Source organism: Nuphar pumila, chromosome 4 (genome assembly GCF_984573655.1).
Source record: "Nuphar pumila chromosome 4, dmNupPumi1.hap1.1, whole genome shotgun sequence".
NCBI classification, from domain to species: domain Eukaryota; kingdom Viridiplantae; phylum Streptophyta; class Magnoliopsida; order Nymphaeales; family Nymphaeaceae; genus Nuphar; species Nuphar pumila.
Genome location: NC_143252.1, coordinates 22,052,682 through 22,076,168, shown reverse-complemented (window position 1 = coordinate 22,076,168; position 23,487 = coordinate 22,052,682). Strand labels below are relative to the sequence as shown.

Here is a 23,487-nt window from a genome sequence, read left to right as displayed (position 1 = left end):
GAAGAGGAATATTTTAACCACAAAGATCGGAAATAAGTAGCCTTCCACGCCCTTCAAGGCTACACACGAGCACTCCTTCAAAGAGACTTCACTTTCTTGAATAGTTGCATGGCACGCTTCCCAATACACGTCCACCGACCTTGCTTTGATACCATGTAAGAAAGTGAAAAATACGCTACAACAAATGTCTCTCAACAAGTTCTCACAAATACATCATAAGAACCACAAAGGTTCACAAAGAGGACTTAAGAATACACACAACCCGAAACGGGTATAAAAAATGAAAAATAAACAATTTTATTGATTTGGGATAAAAACCCAAAACAAAAGTATTTACAAGGGGAATAGCCCCATATTTATAGAGAGGTAGAGAGAAGCCTTAAGAGAGTTGTTGGACTCTCCAACGGCTCTAATAGAGCTGTTGGGGAGTCCAACAACTCTTTTTGGATTTACCTTTTTGACTTGGTCAAAAAGGTAAAGGCCAAATCAGTCCAATGATGGACTGGTTTGGCTAATTCTAGTTGTATTTTACCTAGAATTAATTAAACGAAAAATCCTAACTAGAAAAGAGAAAAAACATTACATGTCTATGAGATTGCATATGAGATATTATATGAGATTACATATTTTAACAAGAACATCTCTAGGTACTCTATCGTATGCCTTCTCTAAATCAATAAAAACCATATGCAAATTTTTGTTCCTCTCTCTATATCTCTCAATAATTTGTCTAAGAAGATGTATAGCTTCCATAGTTGATCTTTCAGGCATAAAACCAAATTGATTCTCCGATATCATGACCACCTTCCTCAACCTATGCTCAATCACCCTCTCCCAAAGTTTCATAGTATGACTCATGAGTTTTATACCACGATAGTTTGTGCAATCTTGTATGTTACCCTTATGCTTATATAGAGGCACCAAAGTACTCTTCCTCCACTCCTTAGGCATCTTATTTGTCCGCCAAATCTTGTTAAAAAGATTTGTCAACCATTCTAAACCATTCTCACCCAAGCATTTCCAAGCCTCGATGGGTATACCATCTGGTCCAACTGACTTTCTTGATTTCATTTTCTTCTTTAAAGCCTCTGTAATTTATTTCTTTTGAATCTTACGCATGAAGTCATGATTCATCTCATGAGAAGGAATGGAGAAGTCTCCAAGATCCTTAGCATGACTTCCATTAAAAAGCTTATCAAAATAATCTTTTCATCTCTCCTTAATCTCCTCATCTTTGACTAAAACCCTTTGAGTTTCATCTTTAAAGCATCTAACCATACCCAGATCCCTCAATTTCCTATCTTTTATCTTTGCAAGCCTATAAATATCTTTCTCTCCCTCTTTGGTATCCAACTTGTCATAAACTTCCTTATATACCTTATCCCTCGCGTTTCGAACTACTTTCTTAGTTTCCTTCCTTGCTATCATATACTTTTCCAAATTCTCATTATCATGACTTTTACTTAGATTTCTATAACACTCTCTTTTAACCTTAATAGGTAATTTGACATCCTCGTTCCACCATGATGTATCCTTACCTAGCAGTGCACCGCCTTTAGACTCACCCAATACCACCTTAGCCACCTTTCTCATGCAACCCGCTATCTTATTCCACATTGATTCTGAATCCTCCTCGAGACACCAATCAGCTTCCTTAACTACTTGCTTTACAAACATTCCTTGTTTAGCTCCTTTCAGTGCCTACCACTTAATTCTAGGATCTATCTTATGTCTATCCCTTTTGCGGCATTTTCTAATTCTAAGATCTAAAATTAAGACTCTATGTTGTGTAGCTACACTTTCTCCTGGTATAACCTTACAATCGATGCAACAACCCCTATCTATCTTTTTAAAAAGGAAAAAAATCTATCTGACTCGTATTAACCCCACTTTTAAATGTTATTAGGTGAGACTCCCGCTTACTAAACCAAGTGTTGGCTAAGATCAAAACCAAAATCTAAAATCCTTTCTCCACTTTCGTTTCTTTCTCCTATACCATAGCCTCCATGAATACTCTCAAATCCATCCCTACTAATGCCTACATGTCCATTAAGGATGAAAATCTTATCTCCATGAGATATCCCTTGTACTGCTCCGTCTAAATCTTCCCAAAATTGATGCTTAATGGAATCATCTAAACCTACTTGAGGTGCATAAACACTAATAATATTAATGATATCCATACCTAATACTAATTTAATAAGTAAAATCCTATCCCCCTTCCTACGGACCTCAACTACATTATCTATAAACTCACGACTAATAACAATCCCTACTCAATTCCTATTCTTATTTATTCCTGTATACCAAATCTTATATCCCCAAGAGTCTATCACTTTTGCTTTCTCACCTACCCATTTGGTCTCTTGTAAACATAAAATATCAATCTTTCTCCTACATATAACATCTACTAACTCTACCAACTTACCAGTTATAGACCCTATGTTCCAAGTGGCTAACCTAATTTTATGGTCTTGAACTATCGTCTTTACCTTCACCCGTCCAACAAAGTGAGGCAACCCTTGCCTATTTGACACCACACTCGGGCACCGGTATGACCCGACGCTCCTAGGCGATGACCTAGCAACCCTTGGCCATTTATCACTGCCTCCCGGCCTATAGAGTACAGCGCGTCGCTCAGTAGGGAACGTCCCAACGAAATTCTCATATTGGTTCATATTCAAAGGGTGTGACTAAGTTTTTATGTTGGCTGTCATTGGCCTACCGCAACCCTCCTCCTATATTAGGGCTTGGGACCGAACAGAAAGAGAAAAGGGATTTACAAAAAAAAAAAAACTTGATGATGAATCATAACCAAAACAGAAATGCAGCACAATGATCACAGATAAATCCTATTTGTGTGAGGAAAGCATACCTGGAGGCCTCAACAGTGCCTGGAAACCGAAGATCGTGTAGGGTTCTCCGACGAACAGTGGTCGGTGTTTCCTGAAAAAAACAAAACAAAACAAAACAACATAAAGAAACCACCGTGCAGAAAAATGCCCCAATCGTGAGGGAAGAGTCCGGAAACCACCGTGCAGGAAAAGCCCCAATCTTGAGGGAAGGAAGAGGCCTCTTTCTAACCCTCCAATCGTGAGGGAAGAGGCCAGAAACCACCGTGCAGGAAAAGCCCCAATCGTGAGGGAAGAGGCCTCTTTCTGATCTGACAGGCCCAGTATAGATGGGAAAACCAAAAAGAATGATCTGTTGAAACAGAGGGCTCAAGCAAACTCTAGAACGAGAGAGGCCTACTTCTTGAGACGCCACTCTGCATATCAAGTCAATCCCTGACCAGATGCACTTGTTGGAGACGACATCGTGGGTTCTCCGGTGAGGGTCGGCGGCGAGTGCCGAACGGGGTGTTGCCGAAAGATGTCGCAGGGGAAGACACCGGCGCAGGGGGTTCGGCAAATCGAGGAAGATGGGGGAGAGGGGGTTCGACTGAGGGTTGTCGGTAGAAGAGGACTGTCGACGAGGGTCGTCGGCGAGTGCACAGGGTTCTCTGGCGAGGGTCGTCGGCGAGTGCACAGGGGAAAGGCAAGGTGGACGACGCAGTGGGAGACACCGGTGCAGGGGGTTCGGCGAGGGTTTGAGAGAGAGAGAGAGACACTCGGCGAGGGTTTGAGAGAGAGAGAGAGAAAGACCCTAATGGACATTTGTATTTACAAGTGAAAAGTCCCTAATAGACATGTGTATTTACAAGTGAAAGGACTAATTTGCCCCTAATGGGCATTACAAAAGATATACATATATATAGACATATATACAACAACAACTACGCCTTCATCCCAAAACAATTGGGGTCGGCGATATGAACCAACAAAGAAAATCATTATGGGTCTTCCACGTGAATCCTTCTCCTCCATTCATTTCTATCCAATGCCATGTCCTCGGTGAGGTTTAAAGCATTCATATCCTTTCTTATCACCTCCATCCATGTCTTCCTAGGCCTACCCCGACCTCTTTTAACTAATATATTTTCCAATTTCTCCATCCTTCTAACTGGAGCATCATTAGACCTTCGTCGAATATGTCCAAACCACCGTAAACGATTCTCTCTCATCTTATTTTCAATGGGTGCAACGCCTACCTTCTTACGTACCTCCTCGTTCTGAATCTTAGGCCCGCTTTACTATATAGTACGGAATGTTGGGCTGCCAAGAGACATCATATTCAAAAAATGAGTGTAGCTGAGATGCGTATGCTGAGATGGATGTGTGGAAATAAAGATATATAGACATATATATGATATATATATATATAACAACCATATATTTTAACACCTCCCTTCAAACTTACAGTGAGATCACCGAGAGTTTGCTTAGAAGAAAGTAGAAACGAAGTGATGGCAAGGCTTTGGTGAAGAAATCTGCTAGCTAGCTGATAGTCTGAAGTAACATATGGTAGTTGAATGGTGCCCCGTAAAAATTCATCTCGAACATAATAACAATCTATCTCGATGTGCTTTATTCGTTCATCATGGAAGGTGTGATTACTAGCAATGTAGATGACACTCTTATTGTAGCAACACAACTTCGAAGGAATAGAGATAATGACTCCCATATCTTTGAGCACACTTTTCAACCAAACAAGTTCAGTGGTAGTTTTGGCCATCGCCCTATACTCAGCCTCCGTGGAAGATAGAGACACCTTATGTCGTTTCTTACATCTCCAAGAGATTAATGATCTTCCAAGAAAAATGCAATAACCTGTTGTAGAAATATTGGGATTACCACCCCAATCAGAGTCACTATAAGCAATTAAATTAGGAGATGAAGAGGAAGATAAGAATAGTCCTTTGGTTATGGTTTCCTTCAAATATCTAATAATTCTCATAACGACAACCATGTGAATGATAGTAGGAGCATTTTGAAATTGACTTGCACTGAACAACATGAGCAATATCTGACCTAGTAATAGACAAATACGTTAGTGATCCAATCAATTGACGATAAGGAGTGGGATCTTCTAAAGGAGTTTCATCATTGGCTTTCATCTTAGCGTTGATTAATTTTGGAGTCTCCACTTTCTTTCCGTCAGTTAAGTCAGACTTAACAATAATATCTAATGTAAGTTTCATCTGAGACACAACATATCCCCAAGGAGAATGTGCAACTTCGATCCCTAAAAAATACCTTAGAAATCCAAGGTCAGACATATCAAAATTATTTTTAAGAATATTTTTAATAAGTTCAATGCCCTTTTTATCATTCTCAGTGATGATCATGTCATCAACATATAATAATAAAATAGTTATGTGATCACATGCATACTTAACAAAAAAAACAATATCAGTATAACAAGAGATAAAACCATTATCAAGAACAACTTTACTAAAGCGATCATACCAATCTTTTAGAGCTTGTTTAAGACCATAAAAAGCTTTATTGAGTTTAAGAATCTTTCCCTTCTCAATCTCAAGACCCGACAGAAGATCCATATAGACTTTTTCACAAAGATTCTCATTTAAAAAGGCAATTTTAACATCTAATTGATAGATATGCCATTGTTTAATAGACGTTAAGGCTATTAAGGTTCTTACGCTAGTTATCCTAGCCAAGGTTGTTAAATGTGATGAGGCGAAGCGAGGCGTTGAGCCTGTTATGAAGCGAGGCGTTGAAGCGTAATCTTCATGATCAAAATAAAAATTCTATATAAACAAATAGTTGCACACCTCCATTGATGAACGTAAGCGTAAACATCATCTCTGGGCGATAGGAACAAATAAAATTCTATAGTTTCCTGTGAGACGATGCCTTCGCAAAGCCCAGAAGGTTCCAAGATAAGATCTTCATTGAGCTGGAGATCAGGGATTCTCGGGCAGCCAAATCCTTCTTCAATGCCTTGACCTTGCTCTGCAAATTGTCCCGGTCCAACTCAAGCCCCTGCATCTTGCTGTGGAGCTCGTTGATGTAGGAGACGGCATCACCGAGAAGTGATGCCTTGTCCATCTTCGACACATTGGGGACGACGGCTCGCAGGGCATAGAACCTCTGGTTCAGCTTCTCTCGCCTCTGTTGCTCCGCCTCCACATGATTCAGCGGCTCCTGCCCGTTGGCTGGCTTCCTGCCCCGCTTCCTCGGTCGCTTCTCGAGATCCACCCGCCAGCTCTCTGTCTCTCGCATCGACGCCTCGAGGTCAGAGTGGTCTGAGTCTGCCCCCGACTTCACCCCGGACTGAAGGACGATCGCAGAGGAGAAAGACAACATTTTGTCTTCAACATTGTCGTTCCTTGACAGCCCAGAGGCCGACCACTTCTTCTTCTCATCCACTGTAGTTGCTAGCACCGCCATCTTCAGCTCCAACGAGCCGCCAAAAGTTAAGGTTCCGGCCACCGCGCACCGAAGAGGGAAGAGTAACATGATGTGTACGCCTTAGAAGCGAAGCGCGCTTCGACACGAGGTGTGCGTTTCGAGACTCAAATGCCTCACTACAGTGCCTCGGTACCTTGAGCTTGCGCTTCGCCTCTGAGGCGTACGCTTCAGGTACTGAGGCGTACGCTTCAGGTACTGAGGCGTACGGCTCTCACAACACTGATCCTAGCAACTGGGGCAAAGGTTTCTTCATAATCAATTTCATATTCTTGTGCATACCCTTCAGCAACTAACCTAGCTTTGTATCTTTCTAATGTCCCATCACTCTTGGTTTTGACTTTATAAACTCATCTACATCCAATAGCTTTTTTTCCTAAAAGAAGACCTACAATTGTCCAAGTGTTACATTTGTTGAGTGTTTCTAACTCAAGTCTCATAGCATCAATCCAATGTGGATGTTGCTTAGCTTCTTTAAAATTTGAAGGCCCATGATAGGAATAGATCATCATTAGACAAGTTCTATAATTTTGAAAAAAAAGAATCATATAACACAAATTTTTGAGGAGGTCTATTATTCCTATAAAATCGCCTAGGTAGGGATTCTTCAACTTGATTTTCTAAAGAATTGTCTTGAGAGTATATATCAAAAGCATTTTGATGTTCATTGCCCTCTCACCGAGTATACACATGTATATCATTGGGATTCTCATTGTGTGAATCATCATTTTGATAAGAATTGTCATCACAAATAGTATCATTAAAATCTTTAGACTTATTTATAGGCAATAAGTCAAAGAGGAAAGAGTAGTCAATTTCTTCCTTAGATTTTTTAAACTCAAATTCATTTTGTTCTTCAAGAAATGTGTGAAACATAAAGTTTGTTATTTTTAATATCATAACATCTATACCCCTTTTGATTTTCACCATAGCCAATTAAAGCGCATTCAAGAGCTTTTGGTGAAAGTTTATCTTGTCCTTGAAAAAGAACAAAGCATTTACAACCAAAAATTCTTAATCTTTTAAAATCCGGAGACATTTTGAACAATTTTTTAAGAGGAACATTTTTTAAGGATGAGGAAGGCATCTAATTTATAAGATAAGTTGCAGAAAGAGCGGCTTCGGCCCAAAAGTTATTTGAAACATTTTTAGAGTCAAAGGAGTTCTTGTTTCAATGAGATGCCTATGTTTTCTTTCGGTAAGACCATTTTGTTGAGGAGTTTTAGGACAAGATATTTGATAAATAATGTCATTTTGTTTATGTAACGACCCCAACTCCTACTTTTGAAAAATGCGGAATATTTTTTTTTCTAAGAGTCGCGGAAAACTTCCCAGAGACCTGGGGTCCCTACAGTTCCAATTTCAGTTGGATAACCACACACCACAAAGCAACTTACATTTATCAATCATAACCAATCCACTGAACTCTTTTATTAATGAATCAATAAGAGTAATATGTTCAATGTCAAAAGTGAAATATCAAATTGCAGGAAATCAGAAGAACTAAAAGAAAACACAGGTAGAGCCACTTTGTTCGTAAGTGAAGCCGTCTGAAACAAATGTGACCCTCGTATCCCTCAGAAGCGAGTCGACTTCACTGATCACCTATGCCTGGGAAAAACCAATAAAATAAGAGGGTCAGAAATCAGAAGAATTCTGCATACAGGTTTCCCTAATGAATCAAATAAGAAAAAGAGCATAAATAAGATCCATGTAATATTTTGAGGAATACGATTATAATCAATTCCTAAGTCAATTAACCATTCATGCATAATTAAACATTTAACAGGAGGGAACACGAAATATGTAACATTGATCACAACTTAATCAATAAGGCAATTAAATGCAAAAGAGCTCAACATCATACAATGATCAACATAAACAACCAAGTGAACATGCATGAACTAATGCATAGCAAGAATATGCATGATTTATGTGCAATGCATGAACCATTTATTATCTTCCATTTAAGTTTTCCTCTTTCCATATGCATGTCCTATTAAATGCACACAATCTTTAAGTTCCTCTTTTTAATTTATCATTGCCCGCGGATACACCAAACGGGTACAGTCCCCGAGGTCAAGTAGGGTTCCCGGGGTAGCTTAACACACAATTTGTATTTTATTACCGGGTTTCACACTTAGCCCTCGACCGATATCAGGAAACAGCACCATCTATCGGAACCTTGGAAAACAGCATCCAAAGTCAGGGACACTAGGGAAAACAGTATCCACTGGCGCCACTTTCTTGGTATACCAAAACAAACTCACAGCTGTGACTAACACACCACTCCCGGGTAAAGTGGCGGACTCTCCCTAAAACCGTGGTCAGGAGAAGAACCTCAATATCGGGTTCAGGGGCAACAAAACGCACACGGAGTTTTTGTATCCTCACGGTTTCCCCCAAACCGCAACATCCAAGATTCCCACGCCAAAGCAGGGACATCGAGGAGAAAGTGAATTACACTGTTCTTTATTTTCTTTTTATCTGGTTATTAATTCATCTCTTTTTCATTTGCAAATTTACATGCAGAATTAATAACATAAGCTTGCACATCAGCATGCTAAGCTTTTCACGGGACCACAGCCCGTGACAACATAGAACAGTGCGGTAAAACAATCCTATCACATTAGATTTGTTGCAATGCATCAAAATAACTACAACAGAGAACGACTGGTTCTCGAGGCTTACCCAGCCCCTGATGATCCAATTTGATCATCACTGCATTCATAAGCAAAATCATAAAGAGTATGTCACTTATGCATTCTTTTCACACACTTTTCAATGCACATTCATCTGCGACAAAATCAATAATATTTAAATACATGAGCACGAGTTCCCACACCAACAATGCAATGCATACTTTCATTCATTGCACAATTCCTGCCAGATGCATGATTTCATTAATGAATTATTCCAATTAAAACGTACGAACACTCATGCCATTTTGATCTTGCAAAAGCACCTAAATTCCGTATATGTACTTGCACAAGTAAGCCTGCTTGCAACAACAATTTTGAATAAGTATCACACAACAAGTTCAATCAGATAAGGAACAACACCCCTTTGTATGCATATGATTAAGCTCAATACACTTAGCATAATTTGTAATATTCGCATGCATAGCCTAACCAATTTATTTTTCATAAACAGAAAATTTGGGCCTGTCCATACCAAACTGCATATATATATATATATATATATATATACTTATATATATATATATATTTTTAAAGGGAGACTGCTCCAGCACCCAGCCGACCGACGGTCGGTTGGGACTCGGCTCCAGCCCAGCTGACTCAGTCGGCTGAGCTTGGCAGTCACTATACACGCCCAGCTGGGCCAGTGAGCACCCTGCCAAGGCCTGGCAAGATGCTGCCCAGCTTGCACCAGTCCAACCAGGATGGACTAGTCCTAGCAGGGCCTGGCATGCCCCAACCGACCCACTCGGCTGGGCTGCCAGGTGTCCAGCTGGTACGAAGATGGGTCTGGTTCAGCCTGACCAGACCCCAGCTGAGCCATGTACACGGCGAAGCCCCACAGGCTTGCACAGGCTTTTGCATCCAGACTTTTTCTACAAGTACTCCAAAGGGGATAAACATACCACTTAACACCAATGTTCTCAACTAAACCAACTGCCCAGTGCATGCACATTTAGATATCCCAGCAAAAGTAAGTTAAGACCAAAACTGAAAGCACATAAACATACTGTATTTCAAATCCTAAAAAGAAATATTGCCCATATGTCAAGATAGATAATACTCATGCAGTTAAATTTTACACTAAGTGGACGGTGAGTCTTATTCAAATTTGAAAATTTTATGCATAAACTGAAACAGACTCAAATGTGCCTAGAAAATGCCTTGTGTAAAATGTCTGCCATAGGCTGCCAAGCGTACCAGCCGATTGGCTGGCCTGGCAGGCCTGTTAGACCTGCAATAGGTCTGCCCATGGTTGGCTTGGCAGGGCCGACAGCTGCCCCAACCAAGCCCAGCTCGGTTGGGCTGCCAGGCACCCTACTGCGGCCAACAACCCACATTAAAATGTGTTTTTTTTTGTAGCTGACAACATACCAAAATCCCTAAAAAGTTTCAGAATAGCATGTATGCTCACATAACTCAAGTATACACATATTTACAAAGTTCATAACCATGTCATGAAATAAATATCAGTCATAAACATACGTTCAACAACGTTTTTGGCCTTATTTCCAGATTTACATGTCTTACTAATCCACAACATGGGTTCTTCAAAGAAAATTAACATCACCATGGGGCACACACATGACAATCCCTATTTTGCACAGATAAAAATTCTGTTTTACTATAAGAATGCATCCATATGTACGTTGTTTCAAATAACCTAAAACAAAAGACCATGAAACACATGGATTTCATCAATGGATTGTAGAGTAAATGCTTAGATTTACTCACCCACATGGTTCTACACTAAAATACTTCATGGAAATCGAATCCATGTTCGTTTTCCTCACTTAACCCAAAAGAAAACCCCGTACCTTGTTGAAGATTTCTCCGGCGGTCTTTCCGGCAATCGAAGGCTGCCGTGGCGGAAACAACGAGCTAACTGGAGTCGCCCCTTCCCTGCTACCGTGACAGGGAGTGTGGCTGTTTATTGCCGCGGCCCTCGGTGGTTGTTGGTGGCCAAAGCTCGCTGGCGACCTCCACCACTCCGATGCACGCCCCCACGAGAGAGAGAGAGAGAGACGAGGGAAGGGAGAAACGAGAAAGATGAGGGAAGAGGGTGAGACCCCCTCTTCCACCTCCCTTTTTATTGCCGAAACCCCCCTCTTCCGAGAGGCGCAGGGTTCGGTTACACCAGCCGACCCCCCCTTTCCTTGTACGCGATCGGGGTTAGGGTTCTCTCAGAACCCTAACGCCTGCTAAAGATATCGGGCTTATGTTTCACGCCCCCCCTTAATAAGCGATATCGGGTCCGGGTCCGAGCCCGTGACCCGCGACGCTGGGTCCATTTTAATAATGGACCCGGTCTCGCCTATGAGTGTCGGATCCTCAGTTGGATCCGTGGATCCAACTGTGGGTCCGACCCTATATACTAAAGTTTATTTATTTATTATTATTTTTTTTTTCTTATAAACACTGTTAATTATTTATTTAAATATTATAAGTATAGTTTTAATACCCCATTGTGGGTTATTTACGCGTTCTTTTATGGATCCGGTAACGGATCCGAGGCCCAAATTTAGAAAAATACTCGTTATTTTCAAATAAATTTAAATAAATAAATTACAAAAATTGAGGTTATTACAGTTTAAGATAGTTTTGAAATTCATTTGACATATATTCACCTCTGGAATTGGATCTAAAAATGGCTATGTTGTTTTCAAATTGATTTTGAGTAAGGATATGAAATTCTTTAAAGATAGAGAAAACATCGGATTTGTTTTTAATAATATAAACTCATGTGTATTTAGTAAAATCATCAATAAAGACAACATAGTATGAATATCCTCCTTTAGACATAACGGTTGTTGGTCCTCATACATCATGTTAAAATGTAAACTGTAATATATATATATATATATATATTATTTAATATTATTATATTTTCTTTTATTATTTTCTTTTTCTATTTTTCTTTATTTTCTTTTTTAGCATCTAGTTCAATAGAAACTAGATATTTGATCCAGTCAAGTTCCTGTTGGAACTTGACTGTGCAAATAGTTGTTGGACTGTAGTCCAACAACTATAATAAATGATGTTGGACTATAGTCCAACAGCTATAATAATAAATGTTGTTGGACTGTAGTCCAACAGCTATATTAAGAGACGTTGGAATCCAACGTCTCTTTTGGAGAGCTCAAAATGAGCTCTCCTCTCTCCCACTTTTTTGTATATACAGGGGTGAACCCCTTCAATGTAAATAACCATGCTTCTTAAGCATTTTGTTCATGAATAAAGTATTATTTATTTTTCAAGTGTTCTTCCTTTTATACACTTTCAAGGGTCATGCTTGTAGTGTCTCCAATAGACACTTGTTTGTGAGTTATTTGTGCATTTGTTGAAGACCACCATTTCATTACATGGTATCAAAGCTACGAAATCCTTAGATCTTGAAGTGCTTCCGCCTCGATTTTTGTGCCACATTTACAAAAGGTGTTTCATCACCTTGTTCTTGGCTCAAGAAGATTTGTTTGAAGAAAGGCGAACTTGTGCTACAAAAAAAATTGGTTTTGTATCCTCTCTTATTCCTTTGTCTACTCTTTTTCTTTTCTTTTTATTTCTCTCTCTCTCTCCTCCTATTTATTCCTCTTACCCTTGTAAAAGATGGATGACAATGATAAGATCACCATCATTCCTATGAAGCTAAATGATACTAACTATGTAATGTGGGCTTCGATTATGAAGCACCACATTTGGGGAAAAGGTTTATGGGGTATAGTGGATGGTTCCGATTTGGAACCTAAACTATCTCTTACCAAGAAAGAGGGTGATAAAGAGGTTCCTCTAACGAAAGAAGAGAAGAGTAAGGCGTTAGCCACTTATGAAAAGAAATGGAAAGAATGGAGGATAGGGCATGCAAAAATTATGTCATGGCTCATCAATAACATAGACATTAAAAAATGCTCTAGTCTAGCTAAGTTTGAGCATGCCGATAAACATGTATTCCCTTAAAGATATTGCACATGTATGCAATTTACAAGATAAAGTTCGGACAATGACTCAAAAAGATAAAACTATTCGAGAATATTATAATGAGTTGTCCGAACTTTGGGAAGAGTTGGCTCTTCTTGAGCCCAAATGGCATTGTGCCGAAGACATCGAGCTTCGCCAAAAGCAACTCGATATGGAACATTTCTATCAATTTGTGAATGGTCTAAGGCCGGAGTTTGAATCCACCAAATCGGTCATTTTCCATCGTGGAAAAATTCCTTCTATTGTTGATACTATAGAAGAGCTCACTATGGAGGAAAATAGACTTAGAAAAAGTACTCCAAAAGTTGATGATGACTCCGTTTTAGCTGTATCTAGATCGGGGAATCATACTCGTACTTACAAGCCGCCTCATTTTGGAAGGCAAAACGGCAACTTTGATAAATGAAAAGTTATTTGTCATCATTGTCATGAACCGGGGCACTATAGGCCTCAATGTCCAAAGTTAAAAAGAAGAGAAGAAAAAAGAGTTGCATCTGTTGAATCTGAGTCAAAAGATCAAGATGCACCTGTGTCTATGGCTCAACTGATGGAAATCCTTCAACCTCTTCTCAAAGGGGTATCCTCCTCAACCGAAGCCTCAACTGGAGCGGCAGTTGCATCTTTCTCCGGTCCAGGTAACTTTCCTTGGCTTTTAGATTCTGGTGCTTCTTTTCATATGACCCCAAATGTTAATAGTCTATCTGAATGTCTTAAAAATAACTCAAGTGTGTCAAAGGTTTTTACAGCCGATGGCACATCTCTCGAAGTAAAAGGAATAGGATGTTTTAAAAATCTTCAAAAATCCAAAAGATTTTTTATCCCAGAAGTTAGATATATCCCTAAACTTAATTTGAATCTCTTATCTGTCTCGCAAATATCTGATTATGGATGTAATATCTCCTTCTCTTCTCATGGTTGTTTGGTACAGGATCGCCAGTCAGGGAAGCTGATTGGGGAAGGCCATAGAGAAGGAGGACTTTATTACATGGACTTTTTGGAATTACCCAAGAATGCATTTTGTTATAATATTCAGAAATTAGAATTGGATTTATGGCACAAAAGGCTTGGCCATCCTCATATGTCTAAAATTCAATATTTTCCAAGTTTGAAAAATTTTTGTAATTCTGAAAATTTTTCTTGTAAAGACTGCATTCTTGGCAAAATGAAAAGGTTACCATTTCTTAGTAGAACTTTTGTTTCCTCACGACCACTTGAGTTAATACATTCGGATGTTTGGGGCCCCGCACCAGTTATTTCCAAAGGTGGTTATACATATTATGTCATTTTTGTTGATGACTTTTCTAAACATACTTGGATTTATTTTCTTAAACATAAATCTGATGTATTTGCTAACTTCCAAATATTTCATAAAATAGTTAAAAATAAGTTTCAAAATGATATTTCTGTTTTTCGCACTGATTCAGGGGGAGAATTTATGTCCAACGAATTCAAAGACTATCTCAATTTACATGGTATTACACATCAAAGATCATGTCAACACACTCCACAACAGAATGGCCTAGCCGAACGCAAACATCGGCACATTATGGAAACTACTAGGACATTGCTAATTGCAAATCAAGTTCCAAAAAGTTTTTGGGCTGAAGCGGTCCTAACTGCCACCTACATCATTAATAGGATGCCATCTTCCTTATTAAAGAATACAACTCCAATAGAAAAGCTTGTTAATTTAACTCCAGATTATTCTAGATTAAGAGTCTTTGGATGCAAATGTTTTGTTTTCACCAACAGAAATGATAAACTCTCTCCTCGTGCAATCCCATGTGCCTTTTTAGGATATGCTGATAATCAAAAAGGCTACAAGTGTTTCGATTTTCAAAAAGACAAATTATATGTGTCAAGAAATGTATCTTTTTTGGAAAAAGAAAGCTTCTTTGAATTTGAAAAATCCAAGGATGTCACTGAATACTCGTTTTTAATTGATCCAACTTCAAAATCCAATGAATGTGATGTTGGATGTGACCTTGACAATGATCAAAGTCCTATTGTTGTTGAAAATGATGATAATGAAGAGCAAATCCATAGGGATGTTAGTCTACAATATTCAAGACGTAGAGAGCAAAATCTTCCATGTGCATTACAAAAATACTCTGAAGTCTCACCTAGAAGAACGTCTAGAATCTCTAAACCTCCAGAAAAATTTGTGTCTTATGAATCTTTTTCATCCACGTATAGGGCTGCCATTACATTAATACAATCATATGTTGAACCATCATCCTATTCTCAAGCAAAAAATCATATAGAATGGATAGAAGCCATGAAAATAGAATTGGATGCACTAGAAAAGGCCAATACTTGAACGATACAAGATATTCCTCCGGATAAGAAACCTATAGGTTGTAGGTGGTATACAAAGTCAAAACCAAAAGTGATGGGACCCTGGAAAGATATAAGGCCCGTTTAGTAGCAAAAGGATATGCTCAAGAGTATGGCATCGATTATGAAGAAACATTTGCTCTTGTGGCCCGTATGACCACTGTTAGAACTTTAATAGCCTTGGCCTCCATTAGAACATGGCCTATCTTTCAATTAGATGTCAAAAATACTTTCCTGAATGGGAATCTCGTTGAAGAAGTATACATGGAAGCCCCACCTGGTATTAGTATCCCTAAGGGTAAAGCTCTTCGTCTAGAAAAAGCTCTTTATGGTCTTAAACAGGCTCCAAAAGCCTGGTATGACCGATTTAGTCATGTTATGCTTGATATTGGTTTTCAACCTTGTTTAACTTACACTGCTTTGTTTGTTAAGAAATCTGATGCAGGCATCATTATTCTTCTTCTCTATGTGGATGATATGATCATCACCGGAGGCGACAAACAGGGAGTTGCAAATATCAAATCTCTTCTTAAAATTCACTTTGAAATGACTGACTTAGGTTTATTAAGATATTTTTTAGGCATTGAAGTTGCTTATTCCCCTCGGGGGTATTTGATATCTCAATCTAAATTTGCTCTTGATATCGTTTCCAGGTCTGGAATTACAGATGATAAGAAAGTAAACACTCCAGAAGTTGTCAATGTTAAAATGAAAATTGATGATGGAGAACTTCTTGATGATCCTACTCCTTATAGACAGCTTTTTTGAGCTCTTTCTTATCTTTCCATTACTAGGCCAGATATAACTCATGCGGTTCATACAGCCAGTCAGTTTCAGCATGCTCCCACCTCCGTGCACATGGGAGCGATTTTGCGTATTATTAGATACTTAAAATCCTCTCTTTCACGAGGACTCTTCTTGTCTGCTTCATCTTCATTAAATTTAATTGCATATACTGATGCTGGCTGGGGAGGTGATCCCAATAATAGACACTCAACTACTGGTTTTTGTGTGTTCCTAGGTGAAACATTAATTTCGTGGAGGTGCAAGAAGCAGCAGAAAGTCTCTCTTTCCTCCACCGAAGTTGAATACAGAGCCATGGCAACCACCACTATGGAGGTTGTTTGGCTCAGACGATTGCTAGCGGATATGGGAGCTAAAGCAATGCAAGCTTCAAAGATGTGTTGTGACAACAAAAGTGCGATCTACATTGCAAGCAACCGGACATTCCATGAGCGCACTAAACACATTGAGATGGACTGTCACTATGTCAGAGAGGAATACTTACATGGAACCATTGATCTGCCATATGTTACATCAGAATATCAATTAGCAGACTTCTTCACCAAGCCTCTCGCTGCTCCCAGATTTCACTTCCTCTTAGACAAACTTTCGCTCATTGTACCGTAAGTTTGAGGGGGAGTGTTAAAATGTAAACTGTAATATATATATATATATATATATATATATATATATATATATATATATATATTATTTAATATTATTTAATATTATTATATTTTCTTTTATTATTTTCTTTTTCTATTTTTCTTTATTTTCTTTTTTAGCATCTAGTTCAATAGAAACTAGATATTTGATCCAGTCAAGTTCCTGTTGGAACTTGACTGTGCAAATAGCTGTTGGACTGTAGTCCAAAAGCTATAATAAATGTTGTTGGACTATAGTCCAACAGCTATAATAATAAATGTTGTTGGACTGTAGTCCAACAGCTATATTAAGAGACGTTGGAATCCAACGTCTCTTTTGGAGAGCTCAAAATGAGCTCTCCTCTCTCCCACTTTTTTGTATATATAGAGGTGAACCCCTTCAATGTAAATAACCATGCTTCTTAAGCATTTTGTTCATGAATAAAGTATTATTTATTTTTCAAGTGTTCTTCCTTTTATACCCTTTCAAGGGTCATGCTTGTAGTGTCTCCAATAGACACTTGTTTGTGAGTTATTTGTGCATTTGTTGAAGAGCACCATTTCATTACACATCCGAATGCACTAATTCAAATGGCCTCTTAGAAATAAAATTGCTATGTGTATAAGGAAGAGAAAGCATCTTTCCAAGGATACAATCATTGCATGTAAATTCTTTTTCATTACAAAAAAATTTTAAAAAAAGAAAAAGATACAACTTAGAAATACTAGGGTGACCAAGCCTCTTGTGCCAAGTAACAATATTTTTATATTGGACATGTTTACAAAATAATTTGGATGGTAAAGACAAAAATTCCATGTAATATAGATCTCCTCTTCTATGGCCTTGCCCAATCCGCTTCTCGGACCGAAGATCCTGATTGGTGAAAAAGAAACACTACATTCAAAATCGGTTATCTGAGAAACGAAAAAGATATTTAAGTTAAGTTTTGGAATAATCCTAATTTTTGGAAAATAAAATTCTTTGCCTTGACTAAAAACTTTTTCAAGGTTTGTCATCCCTTTAACATCTAATGATGTTCCATCGGCCATAAAACCGAATGATTTAAAAGAATTACGACTTTGTTTGAATAAAAGAGATGCATTTGGAGTCATATGAAAGGAGGCACCCGAATCAAGGATCCAAGAAAATATACTGGGAGTTGATGAGATTGCAGCACCAGAGGTGGAAGGTGTGGAAGAGTTGATTCTTATGAATTGTTGGAGAGTTTTCGTAAGTTGAGCAATGGAGTCATTTATGTCTTCATCTGTCTTTGATTCTTCATTTGAATTGCTTGGACTATCTCCAACGGAAAGCCACCTTCTTTTTAAGCTTAGGACAATCCGGTCTAAGATGACTCAGTTCATTACAATGGTGACAAATAATGTTTCTCCCTCCACCATTGTTATTTTTTCAAAAATGAGGAGTTTATATGTCCTCTTGTCATTTTCCGGTCTAGATACCACATGGACCTCATCAAAGTCCTTTTTAAGAGCCAAGCGAGTTTCTTCTTGGCATAAGTTGGCAAGGATTTCACTAAGAGGAGTAGAACCCTATGAAGAAAGGATCATCTTAGTTGTTCAAATTCGAGACGAAGCCCATGAATAAATTGAAAAAAACTCTCTCTCCATTTACTCTTGCCTCATGGTAATAGCACTTCCTTCCCATTGTGGTTCGAGGAGGGCAAGTTCATCCCATAGAGGGGATAGAGTACTATAATAGTCTCTAATACTCATATCCCCTTGCTTGGTTCCTCTTATTTTTTCTTGTAAAAAGAAGTATTGGTCTATCTCGAGGTCGATACTTTTCTGTGATAACCAAAGTGTAATCAAAATCTCATTGAATACTATTCAGCATGGAAAAACCAAGCACATTGAGATAGACCAGTACTTCATTAGACAGAAGATAGAAAATCTTGAATTGGAGACGATGTTTATTGGTACTGAAGATCATATTGCAGACATTGTTACAAAGGGGCTCATCATGCAAAGATTTTGGCTATTGAAGTCCAAATTGTCCATGATTGTAAATCATGTACAACTTGAGGGAGGCTGTTAGAATAGTGAGACATGTACATGTGGGTCGTCTTGTAATTTTTTTATTGTTTTATCCACTTTTCTCTTATCAGGGATATTTATAATCTTGATATAAAAGGAGTTCTAAGGGACGTCCCACATTGGGAAAACATCCACTTTGTCTGCCCCAACTCTAGCTTTCATCTTTCTTCGTGTGTGGTTGATCTTTGGGTAAACATATTTGATATCAAAGTCCAAGAGTAATACCCCCCTGTTAGAGCAATATTTTCCCACTCTTCACGGATAATGAAGTAACACATTATTTACCCCCTGTTAGAGTAATATTTTCCCACTCTTCATGGATAATGAAGTAACACATTATTTCAGGGAATAGTGATATTTCATGAATTATGCACCAGTACCCACTTTAGCTTTTACCACCAGGGATAAGCATTACAACCAAATCCTGGAATAAAGAATGATCTACATTTGGTTCAAACGGAGTTTACTATAAGAAAAATCTGATTAAATTATTAATTGGCAGACCTTTTATACAGAAAACATATGCCACAGAAAGCATCTTCCCATGGACATCAACCTTGTTTATTTGAGCCACGGCCAACACTAGAAGAATCAGTTTCCCTACCCCACATCCCTCTGTAATTGCTAAAGGCATAATGAGTTACAGTTTCTCTTGCCTCCATCACTACCATAGAATTGAATGAATATGTAAAAATGATGCTAAAGTGAATTCGGTCAAAAGAAACACAAAATAAAAGCAGGTTCATCAGTTAGAGCATTTTTATTAATGCAAACAATATTTTTAAAAAAAGAATAGATACTTTTTGCGATCAAAAAATAAATTAGGTTCTTCAATAAAATTAGTTGCAGTAAGCGATTACATACCTTCAGACAGACGGTACAGTAAAGGTTGGAATCTTCCAGCAGCTGCCAAATGTTGAACATTGGTCTCTACTTTCTCAATATTCTTTAGGGTTTCTTCAGCAAGATTAGCTAAGGAGGGATTGTCGGCATCTCCAGTTATACTTGTAAGAAGTAGGAGTGCACCTTTCTCCTGGGCCAACTTTATGCAGTAATTTTCGTCACCAGAAAACTCAAGAAGCAACTTCAATGCATATTCACCCTCCTTTTCTAGGTTCCCGATGAGACTATGTATGGCTAATCTAGTCACACCTTCTTCTATCATGATAAGCTACAGAAAAAAGAAAAAAACATGAACTTTATAAAGTATCCTCCTAAGTGGAAAAGAAATTCACTCAATTTTGCACATACTGAATTTCCAACATGAATTGAATACCCTCGTAAAGCACACTCTTCCCTTATAATTAGTAATTATAGTTACCGTAGATAAATAATGTTCTTCTGTTTTGATGGTTCAAACAAGATTATGTCTTTCACACACAATTATCACATGTGATTGTCGGTTTTGTCGAGAACCAAGTTAACCAAAAAAAATGTGATGTCCATCTTCATTCAAAGATATTGATCTTGGTGAAGAGAGGGATTAAAAAAAAGAAGCCAGCAATTTCAAGGAAAATAAGAGAGAAGAAACAATTACCCTGCTCTCCTCATCTTTTGCCATGCTAAGCAGGGTCATGAGAGCTCTGAGACGCGTATGGGAAGCAACACTCCCAGAAGAAGAATCCTTCAACACCTTGGCAACGAGGGGAATAAGCCCTGCATTTCTCACATTGTATAGCCTAGAAGGATGCTCCTCGGAGATCCTATGCATGTTCTTGAGCGCATTGTCGATCGATTCCATCGGAGACGACTCCACGCTCAGTTGCTGCACCGCCGATCTAATCTGAATGTCGATGTTCCGACCAACCCATTCGTCAATCGCCCCCGCGAGACCGATGTTTGGTTTCTGATCCAGAGTCTTGAGCACCTGCCCGGTCACAGGGCAGGTCGGATCGCGCCCGTCATCGATGCACCGCTCGAACCAGTACTGAATCGCAGCACGCTCGTACGTCTGCGATGACTCGAGGACGACGGGATCCTTCATCACTTGCTTGGTCAGAGGGCAGATGAAGTTCTTGAAAGGCGCAATGTGAGCGTCCTCTTCGAAATCGGGGTCCGAATTCTTGGTGACCGACTTGGGTTCTATCGTCCAGTTGTCGAAGATCCTCCCCAAGCAGACGGAAATCCTCCGATCCGTGGGCGTGACGGAGCCCGTCATGTCCTTCTTGAGAAGATCGATCTGTTGAGCCAACTCGTCATGGTTCTGGGACTCGATCCCCAGAGCGCGTGCAAGGTCCAGGATGATGGCGCTCTGCACGGCCTTGGTGCTGGGCCTCCCCTGCGCCTCCTTCTGCAGCGTGCAGTACACTCGCTCTTCGTTCTCAGACACCTATAGATATATAGATATATATATATACGACGACTCAGCAAACGAGAGGAGACCCTAGCCGAAGAGGAAATTTTGGGGAACAGACCTTGAACTGAGCGAGCTGCATCTCGGAGGAGAGATCGGCATTCTTCTTGCGAAGGTCGGCGCAGGCGGGGAGCGAGGATTGGAGGAGGGCGAGCCATCGGCCGATGCTGGTGGAGCAGTCGCGGAGGGTGTCGCACAGGGTTTGGCAGTTGATGAGGACGAAAATCTTGCTCCTGCTGCGGTAGGCGGCGAGGGTTTGGTTGGCAGTGGAGGTGTCGGCGGCGATGCCTCTGAGGGCGGTCTGGGTGGAGGGGGCGAGCTCCAGCAGATCTGGGGTAGTGGACGACGACTTGAGGAATTGGTTGAGGAGCAGGTCGAGGCGCTTGGCGTAGCTGGAGAACCTCCTGGGGCACTCCCACTGGTAGTCGGAGTCGCACATCTCCGACAGCGATCTGGTGATGGTCTCCACGACTGCCCCAAGCTCCTCCGAAGGTGACATCTGACTCCTCCGCTCGGAATCAATCAGGCGGTGGCAATGGCGGACGTGAACGTCATCAGGCTCCGGCGTCGCAGACTCCAGACTCCACAGCCATAGGAGAGAGAGAGAGAGAGACGTTCACGTCACTACCAATAGCGGAAGCGTGTTGACTAAAAGAAATCAATGGAGGGGGCGGCTGACACAAGACGAGGATCAGGATCAGACCACTGTTCGTTTGAATAAAAAAAAGTCTGAAGTCTGAACTGAATTTGAAGGGCTACAACCATCTATCCCGGGATCCAAAGGTTGATTATTTCAGATCCATATTCATGGCAGCGGTTCCATCCGGGTTCGGATCATAAAAGATCGCCCCAACCCCAATACCTGACACGATATTACCCACTGCACTATCTCGTTCGTTATACGGGAACGAATGGGAATATATAGGTCCAGATAATGCTAGGATTCTGTTTTGTTTCAACTCCAACAGTAGGGCCCATTCATAAAGCTCCGAATCTGACCCGCATGTACAAAACGGGAACCCCCCTGTTTTTTAGCTGGTTTGACGGAAATTTGATTCCTACTCTATTCGGGTCAAATGTCTTGATAACTTCGGGTCAAATGTCTTGCTCATGGCACGACCCACCCGTTTTCACCATTTTATTTATTTTGGAGAGTGGGAGTCTCGCGTCGGTGCTACTTGGGTCATGACGTGACTCCTGCTTTTAGACAGTTGGAATGCAGAGGTCACGGCGGCCCAACCAGAATGACGGTGATGTAAGCCACCTGGGATGTGGTGAGGCCATCACTTTAGGATTGATATGAGGGCTAATGTCTTCTTGAGTAAAATCCTCAAGAAAACCATGTGCGGACCGATGCTCCAAAACCAAGTTAAGGTGTCTAAGTTCTTGTGTCTTGGTTGTTGTGGATGAGATAAAAACTAGCCCTAGGCTAAAGAATTGAAAATTACAAGGCTTTAGGGTTGGTTTTGTTTAGCCGATTGTTAGTTCTTACAACTTCTGATTATATGTTTGTGTTCTTTGTTATATATATATATATATATATATATATATATATATATATATATATATATATATATATATATATGTTTGCATTCTTGAACTAGGAACACAGTGGATTTATAAACTTTTAAATTTGTAGTTGGGTTTAAAATAAAAAAAATTGGTTTCTTTTATACGAGTTTTGAAAATTTGAATTTCTAATTGGGTTTAATATAAGCATATATTTTTTGTGTGTGGGATGATATTCAGAATTGTTGTACATGGTTCAATATGCATTCATCAAAATTTTGTGATTTTACCATGAGTTGTTTTGTGAACATGAAAATTTGAATATCCATGTTTGTTTTATGTTTATTAAGAATTTTGCAGTGTACCTTATTGTAGTAATATAGGAATCATTGATGGGCCTTTTGAGGTCATGAGCATGTATTACTTATAAAATGTTAAATTATAATTAGCATTGCAAAGATTTGTTGAAAAAATAAATTTTGAAATAATTACATTGTTTATGTGATAGGGCAAGGGCTCTAAATTGTTATTGCATGATGATTTGCACAATTATTCTTGTGTAAAGAACTCTCAGTTGATTAAGAAATGTAAAAGAGATCAAACTGTGAAATAATTTTCTTCTCTAATGTCCCTCTAAAATACTGAGAATCTTGGATGGCGGTCATGTGAGACCGTAAGGATACTAAACATCGTGTGCATTTGTTATCCCCAAGAACTAAATGTGTAATTCATGTTTTCAGCCACAGTTGTAAGGAACTTTAACCATTTCGCTTGGAGATAGTGTTGTTGACTCAGTTATGGTTATTGGTATACCAAGAAAG

General features: G+C 39.4%; 1 protein-coding gene across 2 annotated transcripts in view; it reads right to left on the bottom strand.

Moving 5' to 3' along the window:
* The window catches only part of LOC149839619 (U-box domain-containing protein 43-like), a 39,911-nt gene extending 18,035 nt beyond the window's left edge, over window positions 1–21,876 (bottom strand). The window contains exons 1-3 of one of the 2 annotated variants that reach the window (XM_090002681.1): window positions 21,219–21,876; window positions 20,342–21,133; window positions 19,669–19,975 (exon numbers count right to left, since the gene is read on the bottom strand). In XM_090002681.1, coding sequence (XP_089858807.1) covers window positions 19,669–19,975; window positions 20,342–21,133; window positions 21,219–21,656 — 1,537 coding nt within the window. In that variant the 5' untranslated portion in view covers window positions 21,657–21,876. The remainder of the gene's footprint in view (window positions 1–19,668; window positions 19,976–20,341; window positions 21,134–21,218) is intronic. The other variant, XM_090002682.1, reaches the window with a different exon arrangement.
* Between the last annotated feature and the right edge of the window lie 1,611 nt (window positions 21,877–23,487).